General features: G+C 42.8%; 2 protein-coding genes across 3 annotated transcripts; one reads left to right on the forward strand and one right to left on the reverse strand.

Annotated features, from left to right (window-relative positions):
• Positions 1 to 111: 111 nt before the first annotated feature.
• LOC128428503 (sodium- and chloride-dependent GABA transporter 2) lies at positions 112 to 12,855 on the reverse strand. The gene is made up of 17 exons (XM_053414700.1): positions 12,840 to 12,855; positions 11,397 to 11,450; positions 10,917 to 11,117; positions 10,183 to 10,317; positions 9,427 to 9,567; positions 9,144 to 9,261; positions 8,540 to 8,593; positions 7,728 to 7,854; positions 7,266 to 7,400; positions 4,328 to 4,431; positions 4,118 to 4,242; positions 3,394 to 3,506; positions 3,177 to 3,314; positions 2,623 to 2,725; positions 2,055 to 2,155; positions 1,719 to 1,865; positions 112 to 1,635 (listed from the first exon to the last, which is right to left on the reverse strand). Exons 3-17 carry the CDS (start codon positions 11,104 to 11,106, stop codon positions 1,468 to 1,470), a joined length of 1,899 nt encoding a protein of 632 aa, XP_053270675.1. The 5' UTR covers positions 11,107 to 11,117; positions 11,397 to 11,450; positions 12,840 to 12,855; the 3' UTR covers positions 112 to 1,467.
• On the forward strand, positions 12,458 to 17,198 carry LOC128428506 (protein mono-ADP-ribosyltransferase PARP11). 2 transcript variants are annotated; one of them, XM_053414703.1, is made up of 9 exons: positions 12,458 to 12,621; positions 12,715 to 12,763; positions 12,902 to 13,026; positions 13,812 to 13,932; positions 14,100 to 14,175; positions 14,519 to 14,591; positions 14,862 to 14,989; positions 15,361 to 15,512; positions 15,617 to 17,198. In XM_053414703.1, exons 2-9 carry the CDS (start codon positions 12,721 to 12,723, stop codon positions 15,931 to 15,933), a joined length of 1,035 nt encoding a protein of 344 aa, XP_053270678.1. In that variant the 5' UTR covers positions 12,458 to 12,621; positions 12,715 to 12,720; the 3' UTR covers positions 15,934 to 17,198. The 2 variants fall into 2 exon arrangements, with proteins under 2 accessions (XP_053270678.1, XP_053270679.1); XM_053414704.1 differs by lacking the exon at positions 12,715 to 12,763.
• The last annotated feature ends 571 nt before the right edge of the window (positions 17,199 to 17,769 follow it).

Genomic DNA, 17,769 nt, shown 5'->3' on the forward strand with positions numbered 1-17,769 from the left:
TGTGTATATATATATAGTTTTTGCATAATGGAGTGGGAAAAGCTCAATATGTTACTCATTGAAAAGAAGAGAATTAAATGCAAAGAAAACAAATAAATGCACAGAAAACTGTAGTGTTCTAGTATTATCTTTATTATTTTTTTGCACATTTTAGTAAAATCTTTGACAAGGTGTGTAGGTTGCAACTATCTAGAGATAAAGGGGCAGAATAAAGAGATTTCTGAGATAAAAGATGGGACGAGTTTATGTTTCACAGTAGTCCCAGAGGAGAAGGGAAATGAGATGAAGAGATAGAGATATATATATATATATATATATATACACGTGGAAATGGCTACAGGAAACCGGGGAAGATTGTTCCAGAGCTGAAAGATGGAGAACTTCCGATAAAAGAAGTGACAGAGGGCATTGAAACGTCTTTCTTTATGGTTTCGCCTCGTGCATGAATCTGGGGTTTCATTGGGGCATTAATGGAACAATGAGAGGCTTCGTTAAACATTGATGAAGACAGAAGGGCAGGTAGCGACGGCAATAAATTCAACACTGGGCGATACAATGACGGAAAAAGGCGCGGAAAAAAGTTTAAACACTGCAGATTTTACATTTCTTCATACAAGAGGTGTTATTTTCTTATACTTCTGTTATTTCCACAAATTAACACAATGAGGTGGGAAATTGTTGGACGACACTCTAGCTCTTGTTAAACAGTACATGTCACTAGCTGTTTATAAGACTTATACCGGATTGATTGCAGTTTTAAATGTGATATGAATATGCTGCTTAATTCAGAGTTGAATCCTGGGCTAATTGTATTTTACTGAATCAAAATGACAGTATTTTGGTTAAATAAACCAACAATAACATGTAAAACTCAAACCGCTGCTAATATCGCCACAGGGCTGTCAATGTACAAAATGGGGGGGGGATCACTGGGGGAAATTAAGGTGCAAGTTGCTCCAACAGCTTCCGAATTCCCATTCTCTTCTTGTTGAGATCAAATATAAACTAAAAACTCTCCATTTGAATCTCATACTTGACCCTTTTTATTTTTATTTTTAAACTCGCGTTCTCCAAGCTACGGGGTCAGTGAGGATGAGTTGGGGGGTGAGGAGAGGTGGGAGGCTACCAGGCGGCACTAGCTGTTAATTGAAAGCCGGGTTGGATCACACACACACATCACTGTGCTTGGCAATATGATGGGAGCAACGTCATGTACACCAAAACACGCATATCCTGTGACATCACTCACATTTACACCATCATCGAACATAAAAAAAAACAGATTTCTACAGTTATTAGTAGGATAAGTATGAATTCAGTGTGTTTGATTATACGTGGAGTAATATATACATTTAGATACTTTTTTACACTTTAAATGTGTTTACCTGTCACATACTGGTAAAAGTCATCAAAACCACCTATATGCACAATCACTTCCTGCGGGTCTACATGCGCCATCAACAACCATCACACCCCGCTGGGCTCCTCCATCATTATCTTCTCGTGTCTTTCTGCTGTGGTCCCGACAGGTGGCCCCTGTGACTTGAAGATGATGCGTTTACACAGCGTGAGCACAGGCTTGTGGGGCCGCGCCTGACGCAGGTCACTGGATGGAGAGGTCATGTTTTTGGGGTTCTGGTAAAAAAATGCAATTTTAAAACCTCCTCCCAAACGCACATCTAGCGCACAATAACAGCCAGAATATTGAATTCACTCACCCTCCACAGTGCCACAAAAATGAACACTGGGATGCACATCAGCGGAGTGACGAAAAGTAAAGCGCCAACTACGGAGGCCACAGGTTCCAGTATGTAGTCGTACTCCGTGTAGGAGGATTTAGTTAACAGTCTAAACACAAGCAAGAGCTAGGGGACAGAAAAGGGGCGAGTTAGAAGATGTAGCTGTTATAAGAATAAAAAGTGTTGTCTGCTTTGGAGAGTGAGGCACCAATTGTTCTTCCAACTAGCAAAGAAATACGTGTGGATACGATGTAGATTCATGTCTTTATTATTAACATTTGATTGGGTTAGTTTTGGTTTCACCATACTACTCACCACAGAGATGAGCGGAGTGATGAACATCCAGCAGTACTTGATCACGGGGTTCGGTCGATAGCCGATCATGTCCTCAATGTTGTCGTAGAAACGGTCCGCTCCTGAATTTCAGCAATGGACAGGAGGTGTAGGTCAAAATACAAAAGGGAACAAGATTGTTGTTTTCACAGGGAATATAATCCAAAGAGAAGGGGAAGCAGATTATAGTTATAGCTTGTTTTTCCCCGATTACGGACACACAAACCCCCAAAATAGAGGTTAAACACCAGTGGTTGGCTAATGAGGAGAAGAGGAGTCAGAGGGGAGATGAAGAAAGCTGCAAATCGAGAGGAGAGAGTTAATATGGAAAGACAAATAAGGATATCAGAGGAATTCTTCTCCGACGTGCAAGGCAACCGGTAATCTTTCACGATAATGATGGCGGACAATTGGGATAGGCAAGAAAAAGGTTTGTAATATATGGGTAATTAAAAAAGAAGAAATCCCGACAAACATTCATAGATTTCAGTTTATTTCTGTGTTACTCTGCTCAACAAAATAGCTTTTTGTAGCCGATGACCTGACGTACCGTACACCCAGCCGATGATGATGGTCTCCAAACAGGCAATGAAGAGGAAAATGCTCCCATTGGCTCCATAACTGTCAACAATTCCGAAGGGGATTATCCCTCCCTGAACCACAAGAAGGAAAGAAAAATATACGAAAAGGAAAAAGGTCACAGCAAGTACAAGAAAGAGCATCTTCTGCATCACTGTCCGAACAATAATATTTCCTTTTCTGCAGTATCGGTTTCCTCCTGGAATCTGGCAACTTTTTAAGTGAAGCCAAGACTTTGAGCTGAATGCTAATATCAGCATGCTAACATTCTCACAATGACAATGCTAACGATGTGAAGCTGATAATGTTGACAGTGTTGACCATCAGAACTCATCATGTTAGCATGCCTCTATTTTAATCACTAGCTTTTAATGAAGACTCAGTTTGCGGCCTAAGTTGGAACGGCTGATCCAGGGCAATGAACATTATGTGAGGATGCATTTTAATTGTGTGATTTCTTTCTATCGCTTTCTAAGGTGAAGTGCGACGACACAATAGTCAGAAAGCCCCTTGCCCACACTTTACCTCAGTGATGAACGGCAGCCCCAGTAGGAAACAAACAACAGAAATGACCAGGACCAGGACCTCCCTCGCTCCAGGCCTCCTCAGGTGACGTGGGAACATGTCTGTGATGGCTGTGGCTAGACTCTCCGTTAACATAAACTGTGAGCACATAACCTCATGATTAGATTTTTGTGACTATGATCCAGGGATACTTTATTTTGTATGGGGCATTACAGACTTGAGAGTCGACGGCCAGGAGGAAGACCGTGAGGAAGAAGAGCACAGTCCAGAAATTTGAGCCAGGCAGCACCGACAGGGCCATAGGAACGGCCCTGAAGATCAAAGCGGGACCTATAAAAACAAAATGTCTGTGGTTATTTTACTCCACTGAAGCGGTTTTCAGACATGAACTACTGAAAATGTCAAGAATATTGTTTCTGTCTGGCTCCAGATACAGTTTGTCTGCATGCAGGTTATAATTCGTTTCAGCTGCTATTGGCCTTGGTTAATAATCTGTGATTTTAACTTATTTTATGATTTTTATATTGCATTTATAATCTCCATCTCTAATGTGCAGCTGAGGTTTGTGTGGATACAGATTTCTGTACTCCAGATATCCTTGAACATGAGCTATATAGCATAGAAGATGATTAATGTATAGCAACATTCTTTAGAGATACATGAGGTGCTTTCCAAAATTGTTACAAGGGAGAAAAAAGTAGAGCAAACAATTTATGTAATGTAAAGTACTAAAATATAAGAAAACGTAATAGAAGGTCAACATCATTTTCAATGCCTGAGAAAATCCTTTGGCCACGGTGACTGAAGTGAAACACCCTTTAAGCTGTTTCTAAATACAATATGCCATCTTGTGGAGAGTGGAGGTAGTTGGAAACACTGCTAGCTTTCCAATGTATTGTTAAAAGCATAGCAACTGATTTGGGATTTCAGCGTTAACTCACCAAAAGTGGCTACATCATACATATCCAAACCCTGCTCGTGAGCCAGGAATCCCAACACTGAGAACACGATGAAACCCACAAAGATGCCAGTCACACAGCTCAGGCAGCACAGTGCCATGCAATCCCTGCAACAGAACAAGACAAGTTTCAAAAAGCCGAGTGATGAAGGATGGCGAATGTGAGGACATGCGCGAGTAAAGCCCCCCCGACCTGTAGCAGTTGCGGTTGTACTTGTTGTAGCTTCCCAGAGTGGTCAGCGTCCCTTGACACGTGGCGTAGGTGTACATCACACACATCACTGCAGCCTCCCATGCCTGGAGAAGCCGTGAAATTTACTTGGGATTTGAATCAATTTATTGTCACAGAACATGACAACTCTTGAAAGGACCCATCGTATGCCCATTTTACCACAGTTGATATGGTTCCTTGGGGTCTTAATGAAATGTCTGCACCATATTTTTTTTTGAATACCACAAGGATCATTTAGAACAGCACCCTTTAACCCTGTCTAAAACAGCCCTCCTAAGATTGACCTGTTTTGAGTGCCCCGCCCCCCCTCTCACCCCTCCTCCCTCCTTCACGAGATACAAGCGCCCAGATTTTTAGCTATCCATTACCTGTGTAGAAATATGGCTACTGGAGACGAAGATACAATTTTGCAACCATATAGTTTTGAACCAGAGTCAGGTTGGCCGAAGCCCAGCTGCGAGAGCCCCAGCTCCCCAGCGCAGCCCCGCAGTGGGAGCAGTGGGAGCTGGAGTTGGTGCAGCAGCAGCATCCTTCCACACTGTTGAGTCAACGTTTAGAGGTGTCCCGGGGGTCTCCGCCTCGACGACGGCTAGCAGCAGCGACTAACGCTATTCGGGGAGCCGGGCTCCCCGGGGCTCTGGCTCCCCGAGACACCGTTAGCTCACAAGCTAATACTAGCCGGGGAGCCGGAGCCCGGTGCCGGGAGCCAGTGTAATGCTAGCGGAGCCGGGTTTTTCCCCGGGGAGACTGAGTAGCGCGTTAGCTCGTGAGCATGGGAGCCTGGGAGCCGGGCCATCTCTCCCCGGAGCCGGTGAGATGATGGTGTGGGGTGGTCCAAGGCCATGTAGCGAGACTCCCTACAAGGGCATGGTGTGACTATGAGGTATTTTTCGCTCGTAATCCCATTCGATGCCATCTAGCGTATGGTTTCTGACAAAGAGAAACCACAACAAATTACGGGAGTTGTTTTTTTCCGGAGTTTTGGGGACTTTAGACATGCCAGATACCCAAATTAACGTGTGAAGCACTACAAAAGTTGAATTTTCATAATATGTCGCCTTTAAGTGATAAAAACAATCATGTTTACAAGAATGGGATGGACAAACAACCCGGAAACCTAATGCCTCTTTCCACTGACTGTTGGCTCAGGCATTACAAATGTTTTAATAATCGGAACAAAGCAACGAAAAATGTAACTCATCAAAATTAAACGGAACTCACCAGTTTGTAACAACTACGTGTGTGAACCACATTTGCATTTGTTCATTTGGGTCTGTGGGTGTAGGCGGCATTGTTTACACGACTGTCTGTCTTCAGGCCCTGGTGCTGACAGCAACTGGTTAACATTAGGAGCATGACAGCGCTGAGAGTCTTACTATACGAGACAGATCACTTCCGGCTACACAAATTGGAAAGGCTCCAAAACAACACACAGCTCCTCCTACTCTCCCTGCGACGGGTCTGACTCATTCCCGGCCCCGGGTCAGGGATGGAGGCATCAGTCTGAGGCTAAGGACCTTTGCTTCCGACACTGAACAAAGAGGAAATTATTGCGCCCTTACACTATGTGCTATATTTCGAAGCCTTGGTTGGCTGCTCAGCATTTTAACACATGGATAAAAGCAGACACATTCACACATGACACAGACTACAGATGTGGGACAGAGCTCCATTATGATTTCCTCTGCAGCTCAAGAGAAAAACAGATGCCTGTCGGCAGAGCTCACGCACGCTAAATGAAGAAGATCTGCTTTTTAAGACCAATCTCGCATTGTGCAACTCTGCTCATAACCACTTTCACCTGTTCCCTTTTGCTTGCTTCCATTGTTACAGAATAACATTCTCCCGATAGCTCAGAGTTTTATGAAAAGCTTTTTTCTACATCGTCTGATAAGCACAGCCACAGCTTGTCTTCTGACTGCGATTGCAGCCAGAACAAAAAGGAATCAAGTTAAAAATGTCTTGGAAAGAAACTGCTGGCGTAAAAATTATTATTATTATTTTTATTTCATGCGCACACTTCTTACAGGAATCCTTATATAAACATGTGTGTGCTTGTATGCAAAACATGGCTGCATGGGAAGAGGAAATGCTCCCCCTCGCCTGGCCCCCAAAGACAAAATTCCACAGGCTTAAAACCTCCGATGATAGCCTTACACCCCAGAAGCTGTGAGTTGTGTTGTGAGAAAAAGAGAGAGAAGCAGCAGGCAGGATGGGGGAGGAAGCTGCGGACGGCTTTAATGATCCAGTTTGTGGGAGAAAGACCTCCCCACCTTTTTATGCTCCTATCGCTGGATACAACAGACGCGGTCGTTGTGCAAGCAGCATCTCCCTCTAGTCTAGAATGCCCCCTGTTCTTTTGAAAGAATGCAATGCCGTGCATCTCAGTGTCTCTTTAGTCATAACAAACACACTAACATGTCAGTGTCCTCAAATGACATCATTCCAATGTAAAATAACCATAAACTGGCAAATGTTCAAACTATAGACTAAATATCGATATTTGGCGCCAGCAAATAGATAACTGTATATTGCTGTATATTGCCGTATACGGTATTTTGTTCCTGCCCAAGTGATGATGTTCATGTTTGATTCACTTGCCAAGCTTCTTCCAGAGAAAGGGCCTCTGCTTTTATTGTTAAGTCCCCTTCTTGGGATCGGAAACAGGAGTCAAGGCGGGGGGGGGGGACGGGGTGGGGGGGGGGGGGGGGGGGGGGGGGCTGTATATTCATCCTGTTAGAACAGAGGAATCTAACAGAGAGATGAGCGGGAAGCCGAGAGAGTTGCAATATCACAGCTCCGACACTCTACTGCATTTATTTATTTGAGAGCCATGTGATGAATTTCAGATGACAGCCAAATTGTTTTACTGAGCATTTAAAAAAAGTCATCATCTTACCGATGGGTCAGCGAGGATTCTAATATCTGGATAGAGGTAGTAGAACAGGCCCTGCCTGGCTCCTGGGAGTGTCACTGCACGGAAGAAGAGGATGAGCAGCAGCAGGTAGGGGACTGTAGCTGTGAAGTAGACTACCTACAAAAACACAAAATAAGACAAAAGTTATTGGTTTCGCAAGCCACTTTATAAAGATGGTATATGCGAGCCTTTTTACTTCCGTTTTGGATCTCCACCATTTCAACCCTGAATAGAGATCTGGCTCTTTTAATGCCCACACTCTACTAAGCTAATTAGCTGCTCGTTAACTTTGTCCATGTGCCATTTGGTGTTGGCACATTAGGTAAATTGGGTTAAACTCACTTGATTTCTGAATTAAAAGACAGAAGCAAAAAGTTTAACTTGTTTTTCTTTCGTCATATTGTTTGTCCCCGGAAGTTAAAGCAGAGATTAATAAACACTCACCTTTCCAATGGATTTGATTCCCTTCCATGTGCAGAAGTAACATATGACCCAGGCCAGCAGGAGACACAGAGCCAGGTCCCAGTGCACCTTACCCAAGAGCTCGTCAGACATTCTTAACACACGATTCCTGTCAATCACATCGGTAACAAGTGAATACACAACAGCAAATATTTTCTTGTGAAATCCAGATGATATAATCGCTCTCAGATTTACTTGGATGGCTTCAATTTATATTGAAAAGGGCCGCAGGGAGAAGAGGACGCATTGTTCCCATTATGCGGAGCAATAGTATGTTGGGATTGATTTCACAGTATCTGTTCTCACACTAAATCGCGAAATTAACATGTGGGGAACAGCTGTGTTTAGAAACTTCTAAAAATGAGAGGGAGGAAACAACAGTGAGTTCCAACATTTTCCCAGAGTTTGCAATGCAGCAGGAGATCGTCCGGGTCAGACGCGTTCAGTTGTCCGAAGGATTCAAGTGATGTTGGCCCTTATTCCCAAAAGCTCTCGAATCTCGTCGTCTTTTCAAGTTGACATCTTCATAGGCATCTTTTAACGTGTATGGCTCCTCTTTTTCATCCTGATATATGACGCATGGTTCACCCTGACATTTAGGCATTAATGTCACACTCACTCAGCAGCCCAAGAGTAAAGATGGCCTCTCAGTATCAGGGAAACATGAGGAGCTGATTGCTGAAGAATGTTTGGCCTAAAGAGAAGCTCACTGAGGGGGGGGGGGGGGGGGGGGTTACTGTTGTTTTTAGGTCACGTTAGAAGAAGAAAAGAGTTCTAGCCGATGTCTCTCTCACCTCCAGAACTCCTCCTCCGGTGTGTGGTCCGACAGTGATCCATCCGTTAGATTGCTGTAAAAGTGAGTTGAAATCACAGTAATATTAATAATAACTTCTGAAATGCTAAAAAACATTCAGGTTCATCTCCATTGCAGCCCATTATTTAAATATATATTTTTTTAACATTACAGGAAATGCCAATAGGTATATGAGAAGACACAAACAAAAAATAATCACAGAACAATACACTTTTAATAACTGTTTAATTGATTTAGCAAAAGAAAACAATCTTTACTCCGATACTTGAATTTGTTCTCGCCAAGATACCTTTGACAGCTTATTAAAAGATAGATGATGTGATATTGTTCCCTGGTGGCTGGCAGCAGTATAGGTTGCCTCCTCCATGTGGGTGGATGGGACATGTACCAAACTAAAAAGACTTTACAATGTGACACCTTATTTGTTTTTTCTCTATTTATTTTGCGAAACTTTAACCCAAGTTAAGTTAGCATTAGTTCTATTAGAGAAACAGATACATGTGATGTATCACATCAACATGATGAATTTCCACTACAAATTCAATCCGTGGCACAAACAGCTCAATGGTAAAGATGCAACTTACAAGTACGGTATGGACTCATAGTCATCAGGCAAGGGGATGTTGTTTAGGAACGACCAGCTGGTGTTGGTGGAAAACAGGTGGGTGTTTGCGATCATGTTGACAGGACTGTGACATGACTCTACAAAGGCAGAGGAGAGAGAGATCACAGTGAGACAAATGGTGCGTACGTCAAACAATAAAATATACTGATGAGATTTAGTCTGTTTGTGTGTTGAATTCCATGCTGCTGATCAAATACAGATGTGCATAAACAAGGCAGCATGCGTTGGCGATGGCGTCTTACCAGAGTTCCACTCGTTGTCACAAGTAGACCAAGGCAGGGGGCTTTTGAAGGAGTGAATCAGGTAGAAGATGTTCCAGGCCAAAATGACGATGAAGTAGCTGTTCATATAGAACACAGTCACTTGGGACGCTATCCCAACCCCTGCAGGACACAATGGGTTTTCACACAGTTAGTGAAAGTCTCTGGCGGCCATCTTCGGCCGTGTTATGCAACACTCTACAGGGCTGGTTTAGATCCCAGTTCTCCAACACTGGTGCACACATGTGTTCTCTGGTTCAAGTGGGTTGGACATCCAAGGCATTTGATGTGAACAATAAACCAACGGATGTTTGCACAATCAAGGAAATGTTCCCTTACACTCACGATTAGTGAATCCTCTGGCCTTAGCAACTTAGCCTGACACAAGCATGACTGAGGATGTACAAGTCAGCTATTGTTGAGGGTTGAGCTGCTGCTGAACTCCTGCAGAGGATCTAAAAGCAGACCACTGAATAAACTCAAATACAGGCTCCTGTACTTTCCTCACAAAAAACAGCTCTGCAGGGTTTAAATACTCAAAACATAACTGTGATCTCTATATTGTTTGTTGTTGAAAAATAAGATGTAATCTCTTGCTATTTACATTATTTAAGCGCGTGCAAGGCCTTCAAACAGCTTCAAAACCAATTTTGAAAACAATGAAAACCATCCATTTCCTGTTGTATCAATGGACTAATTGTGCAATCCCCCAAAAATGTGTCTGAGCATGGTTTTTACCCTCGAACATGGGACATATCTTCCTCCAGGCTGTGACTGCACCCTCGTTGGTGTACTGGCCCAACGCCGTCTCCAGTAGGAAGAGAGGGCCGCCGATGAAGAGGAGGCACAGAAAGTAAGGGATGAGAAAAGCAGCTTGAGGGAGACAAAAGATGAAGACTTGTGAGGAAGGGGTTCCACCGGCATAGAATAAATCACATATTAAGCCAAATTTCCCGTACATGTTATATAAGATTAGGGAATCGTTATATAAGATTAGGGAATCGTTGGAATAACTGATAATACTGCAGTGATATTATATAATTTGGAATGTACTTAATATGAACATATCCTGTGTATAGAATTGTGTGTGAGGGGGGTGTGGAATTATTACAGAAGAATCTAACTAAAATGTGACCTGATGAAATGTTGACTATGATGACAACACTGGAAACTCTGGAGGGAAATCCCTGTCGCTAAGGGAGTTATGTTTTTGGCCCTTTTGTCCATTTGTTGTTATTTAGTTCGAAGGAGGGAAATTAGTTTTGCAGTTTTTACGTAATACGTAATCCTGGTCACAATCAAACAAACAACAAACGAACGAACGGACAGAAGTGAAAACATAACCTACAAGGTCATGTGGAGTGTGGAATTATTGTTGCAGTGCAATCACCGAAGCCTATTTGCATGTTAAATCCATGCTAAGCTATAACACCAACCTCAGCCAGCAATAAAAAAAAACAACTGTTTCTCACCTCCTCCATGTTGGAAGCACGAAAAGGGAAATAGCCACAAGTTCCCAACGCCAATGATTCCACCAGTCATGGAGAGTAGATACTCCTTGTTGTTGGCCCACTTCCCCCTCGGAGGAGCCCCCTCTTCACGTGGCCCATCATCTGGACCCACTCCTGCAGCACTTGGTTCCCTGGCTTTTTCCTCTGTCATGGTCTCTCACTCTGTTGCATGCACACATAATAAACACTGGAGTGAAAATACAAGCCAGGTCTCCCAGGGTCTTTGCAGCTCTCTTATACCTTGCACTACATTTGTAGAAGCATTTCCGGTGGTGCTCATAGTTATCACAGCAGTTCACACGGAGTCTGGTTGAATCAGCTCCAGAAGAAAGAGGCTGTGACGAAACCAACCAAGCTGCAACATGCAATTCACTGCTAAGACATTGTAATACATTATTAAAAAAATGTCTATCCTCTGACACAAAGAGAAGAAGGACTCACCCGTGCAGCTTGCAGCTTGCAGCGTGCTCCCTCAATGGAATTCGACTGAGTTAACTTTGAAAAAAGAAAAAAAAAGATTTGTAAAGAGGGAGTGTCGTGCCGTCTGTGACACACACACACACACACACACACACACACACACACACACACACACACACACACACACACACACACACACACACACACACACACACTCCCACAAACATCCGCTCTGATGAGAACTGCTCCTCAGAATGAAGTAATGCTGAATAGACGTTCTCAGTTCTGTGGATTATTTTCATTAGATTATTAATCCAGACGAATTGATGTGTAAGGTTTCCAGGACATCACGTTGAATAAGCCGGCGGTTTTGTTATATATTTTGTATATATGTATATATATATACAAAAGTTTGTTTTTGTATAATGGAGTGAGAAAAGCACAATATTATACTCATTGAAAAGAAGCGAATTACATGCAAAGAAAAATAAATAAATGTACAGAAAACTGTAGTGTTCTAGTATTATCTTTATTATTTGTTTGCACATTTTAGTACAAACTTTGACAGTGTGTGTTGGTAGCAACTATCTACTGATAATTACACGCACATCTAATATACACACACACATACAAACACACACACACAAACACACACCCACAAAACGAATGGTTTTTGACCAATCGCACGTTGAGGGGATTTGCTATATTGTCGCTTTCTCTTTTCCACTGTTTAACCCATAGACTGTATATATAAATGGTAAACCAGGACAATTCCTTTGATGTGAATCATCAAAGGCGAAGAGGGATTTCGGCTGACTACTGACCGGGCCACATGTCAGTCTGCAGACAGTCATACAAGCCACTCGGATTTATCTTTATACTGTGTGTAAGTTACCATTTGCGTTTGTTGATCTGCTGGCTGTTTGTATTTGCAAGTTGTACTATTACAATAAGTAATAATAAGCTGATTATGTGATTGATGTGTGGACCCGCTCTGTGCCTGACAGAACAAACTGAGGGCAGTACCCCACCACGTACCGTACGTCACATTGACGCATTGACGTACGGCGCGTGACGAAGCAGGAAGTAAAAGTAAACAACGGATAGGGAAGTGAAAATGTCAGGCAGCGTCAGTCATCCTCCCTCGTCCCGAGTCCGTGGCTTCTCTGGTGCTTTGTTAGAAAATGCCTGAAGGCTCCGTCCCCTGATAAGGACAGGGACCCAGCAGGAGGCCGGCGGGACCCCGGTAAGACACCTGTAGAGCCGGGGAGAGTCTGGCTGCGGCTGCCGCTAATGACAAGCTAGCTGGATGTGATCACTTCCCTGCTTTTGTTTACAGGGTGAAATGTCCTCACGGCCATGGCTTAAAAACTTCACCCTGACATTAGGTGTGTGCGACGAATAACACCACAACACCATCAACCCTGTCCCCCATGTCCCCCCCCTTGTCCCCGGTCCTCGCACCTGCTTAAACTCCAGCTGCACGTCCCCGTCTAAAGAGTTTGCTCCTGCTGTTGTTGTTTCAGATGTAGCCATGTTAGCCATCAGGGCGTCAGAGGAGGAGTCCGTTGAGATGGAGGAGATGGACACCTCGGAGCCCAACTGGTGCTGGTTCTATCTGGCGGAGTGTGGCGTGTGGCACATGTTCGAGGTACGGTTCACGGGACGGGACGGGACGAGGCACCAGCACCCGGCTGCACCAGCGTTCACGTTCTGTCAAGACAACTTTATTAATAAGGCACATAGAGTCAAAAGCAGATCAGTGTGACTAACTGCTGTGAAAACTAAGAAGTGCGTTTCGAACACCTCCTGCTTCCCACTGAACACCAGCACAGCCATTGATTATGATCGATTAGGTGATTATCTGCTTCTCTGTTCGACTGCGTGCATAAACCACAGCTCGTCCAAAAGGCAGCCGCCAGACTCCCTCATCCAATCTGCTGAAACACATCATGTGACTCTGATCGTGGCTTCTTTTCGTTGTCTCCAGTTCAATTGGAAATTTATGTTTAATTATCTATTGGTAAATTTGAAGGATAAAGATAAAGTGTCCATGTAATTCAGGATGTTGTGATTCCCCCCCATCACTTTTCGAATATTTTATTCATACAAACAAAAAATAGTTATTTGTTCCTGCCCTAAATCTGAGACTAGGACTGCAACTAATAATTATTTACAGTAATTGCCCTTTATGTTGTGGATTGTATTTGAAAAAAATACCAAAATAGGAAGTAATGCAATTTTATTATCACGTTAAAACAAGTACAAGCAGCTCGGACAAACTAATGTTCACCTTTTTTGGGTGATTAATGAATAATCTAAATTGTTGCCACTTATGTAATCATTTATTTTGTCAGTTCACTACGTAATCAATCAAAAAAATCATATAAATTCTCCAAATAGACTTTAACCGATGTTCCTCCCTCTTCCTGTCAGGTTGACCCCAGTGCAGCGTGCTCTGTGACCAGTGCTCAGATCGAGCAGTGCTACAGCAGGAACCAACGCGGCGTGATGGAATTCTACACGGCCAAGTACACCTACAGGCTGGACTTTTCAGGTATGGTGATGACAGGTCCAACTTCTTTGCCTGACAATGCACTGTCAAAAGAAAATCAGACGCACAATATGCTTAATAGAGTTAAAATAGATAGATAAAAGGAGAAGTTGTGTTTGAGTTCATCTTGTTGAAGAAGTTGCCCTGATCGTTATTAAATTCCCCACCAGTGATGCGACAGATCAATGTGACGACAGGGAAGCAGCGGCCAATCAAGCGCTCCCTCCACTCTGCGACTGGCTTCAGGTAAGATTTGGAGGTTAAAGTGAACGTGCAGAAAACTTTTCATCTTCATCCTCCACAAAAGAGAGAGACGTCTGTAGGTCGCGCGATGAGGTCGGGATGCTTGACATGAAAGTTCAGGGTTCAAACATCTGTTCGCCCTCAGAATACATTAAAATTTGACCCTAAATTGCCAAGTGCCCCACTGGGAGCTTCCCTGCTGCTGACCCTCAGTTTACGTCTCTATAAAGCAAAGATGGATTTCTCCGCCAAAAGCACACATCTTAGAATGACACTGATTAAATGACATAACACAAATACACACTGCCTTTGTTTTGTTGTAACAATCTGTCACTTATTCTCTCAGGTTCATTTGTGATAATCTTGCTTTGCCCGTCCCCTGTCACTGGGAGAGAATAAACACAGACGAGCCATATCAGGTGAGTGAAGTAACACACATTTCTGTCACGTACACAATTTGTTTGGTTCACACACACAATGTTGGTTATGTGTTTGTAGCTTTTACACCTTCTGATACAGAACATCTGCAAGTTCTGACAGGAGCTTAAACAAGATGGATATTTACAACAACAATCCATTCTTTTTCAGTTGTTTACTGGTTTTGATTTAATATCTCCAGCCAAGCCTTTGACTGTGCATCTCTCCCATAACTTTGACTGTTCCACTCACGATGGATTGTGTGTCCACAGCTCATCCAGCTCGGCAGAGACACGTATGAGTTCAAAGAAGTCGCCAGATTGTACGAAAGGACAATGGACCATCCAATCAAATCCATCCAGAGGATTCAGAACCTGGACCTGTGGGAGTTCTTCTGCAGGTACACAATGGTTGTGTTGTTGTGAGCGTACCGCACAGTGTCCAGGGTGTTGAGCTTTGATGGACTAAAAGAGTACAATCAATCTGTTTTGGGACAATAAACCTTTTTACATTGAGGGGTTTCTGTTTAAAGGCAGCTTATATCTTTCATATTGTCATTGGTGAGGGTCTACATGCCTCACCACATACACCTCAACCCATGTCAGGGGATTCTTTCCTTTTCAAAAACCTTTACCTCTAAGTTTAAGTTTATAAATTAAGTCAATTACACACGTCCCTCTCTCACAATGTGGTTTAAAATTCCACTCATTCATTGACAAATGCTAACCGGTGCTCTGTGCTGTGTTCTCTATAATTTGTTCCCCCTCGAAGGAAGAAAACCCAGTTGCGAAAGGTCAAACGTATGCTGGATATCGAGGAGCGGATGTTGTTCCACGGCACCGGACACAGCAACATACAAGCGATATGCACGTTTAACTTCGACTGGCGGCTCACAGGAAGCCACGGCGACGTCTACGGCAAAGGTAAACGACTCTGCCGGGATGTGGCATCATGAAATAACCTAAAACACGCTTGTGTTTTGTTCCCTGTCAGAATCTAACATTTTACTCACTCGTCTCTCCTCCAGGGAGCTATTTTGCGCGGGATGCCAAATACTCCAGTAAATTCTGTCACACCGTGGGGAAGCACAACAACATCCTGCAGAGGCACGGACTCGCCCTGCCGATATTCCCCAGCGAGCCGCCCTACAAGACCATGTTCCTGGCCCGGGTGCTCGTCGGCGAGTACACGGACGGCCACGCCCTGTACTGCAGGCCGCCCTCCAAGGACGCCAGCTTCACCAACTTTTTCGACAGCTGCGTGGACGACAAGGCCAACCCAAAGATTTATGTCATTTTCGACAGCAATCAGATTTACCCGGAGTATCTGATTGAGTTCTACTGACACCGAACACGGACCACGTCTATTTGATTTTACAGAGGCCGGATCTCAAATCAATCGAAATATTTATGGCGCAGAGTCAGACGACGAGATGAAACGGGAAAGAAAGAAGCAGTTTAAAGGACGTTTTACTTTATCTTTCAGTCGGATCCAGTGCCTGACTGGAGCATGAGTCATCTATTAAAGTGCCTTTTGGGGGAAACTGCAGAGACAATAAAGACTTTGTGTACAGTTTGTATACTGTACAGTCTAAGATACGACAGTACCTTGTGGATAGAATGTTTCTGTTACATAAAAAAAGGATGAAATACTAAGTTAAGGTCAGTGTTTATGGCGATTGTTTTTTTTTTTACCTAAAAGGCAGAATCTGTGCTCCGCTTGTGCAAATATCTGTTGTTTAAAGTAAGAGAGGCAGCCTGTTGGTTTGGAGGTGACGTCCTGCCGCCGGCTACAGCCCTTCCATCACATCCACAGTGCCACATGTGAGCGTATTCATGTAGACATGATTCCAAATGACCAAACCAAAACCTACCACACGTTCCTGCTCACTCATGTAACATCGTTGTGTGTCATTCGGTGGCATCGACATCTGTGTGTCGCTAGTACAGAGTATAACGTACAAACGGTTTTATTTTTACTTTGTTTTTAGTCATAAAAACACTTCTACCTCTGATTCCTTTTTTTTCTTTTTTTTACCCATGCATCAGTGCACTTTCCCCCCTTTCCATGAAAGGTTTTTGTAATTGTGTCACAATGACATAAAGTTGTGATGTCATGCACACTCGTTGTCCTCTCCTCTCAGCAACAAGTGCCAGTGACGATTGAATATGGTAAAAAAAGAAAAAAGACAAGTTCCCGAGATCAGTTTTTCGCATCGCGTTGTGTGACATCATCATCTTTCTTTGAGGGTCGAGCAGGAAATCTTTGCACCCGGTGTAAATGTATTTAAGAAAAGATACCACAGCCAGCACATGTATAGTACTCTAAAGAAAAATAACCACACAATGTAATGTTGCTTCGCTCTGTGTATTTGTTGAGAACCTTGTATGATTGTGTGAGTTGTCGAACAGCTGGAATAATAAACAGGTTCAGATTGTACGTTTACTGAAACAGTTTGAGAAAAGCTACAGCATTTTCCTTATTGTAATTGCAGGAAAGTGACATCTTCAGTCTTTACACTAAACGCTGTGTGAGTGAGGCTACATGTGTGTCTGTAATTTGCACATGTTTGAACTAATAAACTTTTCAGCATTAAAATACAAATGATATATTTCTTGTGTAATGTTTTTTCGTAGACGACCGATTGTCACATGCTCGTGTTTAAAAGCCAAGTTATCATTTTACACTCACTATGGTGTGTTACTTAAGAATGTAAAAGCACAAATAACTTGACAATATTTATAATATACTCAAGTAAAAGGAAGTATCGCATTAACTTCTCTACTTGAGTTAAATTAAGTACTTGAAAGTGAAAGTAAGTATTACAAGTACTTGCTGAGTGTAGCTGACTCTAATTAAACAGCCTTCCTTATTGTTTTCCTCACCTCTCACCTTGTTATGGATTACTTTTGAAATATATAAAAAGAAGTATAGTAGTATAAATAGTGGATTAAAAGTGGAAAGTACCCGGAAATAAATCTACTTTATTAAAGAAAAGATACATGAAAAACATACTGAAGTCCACTAATGAAGTAAATTTACTGGTATTAATATCATATTAACACGATACTTACAATTAAATACAGCAATATTTATATTATATCATATTACAATTGTCCTTGTTTTTGTCACTGTTCTTGTTCAAATTGATCAGAAGAAGGAAACGTATGGAACTGTACT

The sequence above is a fragment of the Pleuronectes platessa genome, chromosome 22 (assembly GCF_947347685.1).
Source record: "Pleuronectes platessa chromosome 22, fPlePla1.1, whole genome shotgun sequence".
Lineage (NCBI taxonomy): Eukaryota > Metazoa > Chordata > Actinopteri > Pleuronectiformes > Pleuronectidae > Pleuronectes > Pleuronectes platessa.

Bases quoted from the DNA above. Each gene is read 5' to 3' on its own strand.
- LOC128428503 (XM_053414700.1), bottom strand. From the start codon at position 11,106: ATGACAGAGGAAAAAGCCAGGGAACCAAGTGCTGCAGGAGTGGGTCCA. The intron at 9,262-9,426 runs GTAAGACGCCAT...CTGCCTTTGTAG, and splicing joins TGACAACGAGTGGAACTCTG to AGTCATGTCACAGTCCTGTC. The intron at 1,636-1,718 runs GTGAGTGAATTC...TTTTTTTACCAG, and splicing joins TTTTTGTGGCACTGTGGAGG to AACCCCAAAAACATGACCTC.
- LOC128428506 (XM_053414703.1), top strand. From the start codon at position 12,721: ATGTCCTCACGGCCATGGCTTAAAAACTTCACCCTGACATTAG. The intron at 13,027-13,811 runs GTACGGTTCACG...TCTTCCTGTCAG, and splicing joins GCGTGTGGCACATGTTCGAG to GTTGACCCCAGTGCAGCGTG. The intron at 14,990-15,360 runs GTACACAATGGT...TCCCCCTCGAAG, and splicing joins CTGTGGGAGTTCTTCTGCAG to GAAGAAAACCCAGTTGCGAA.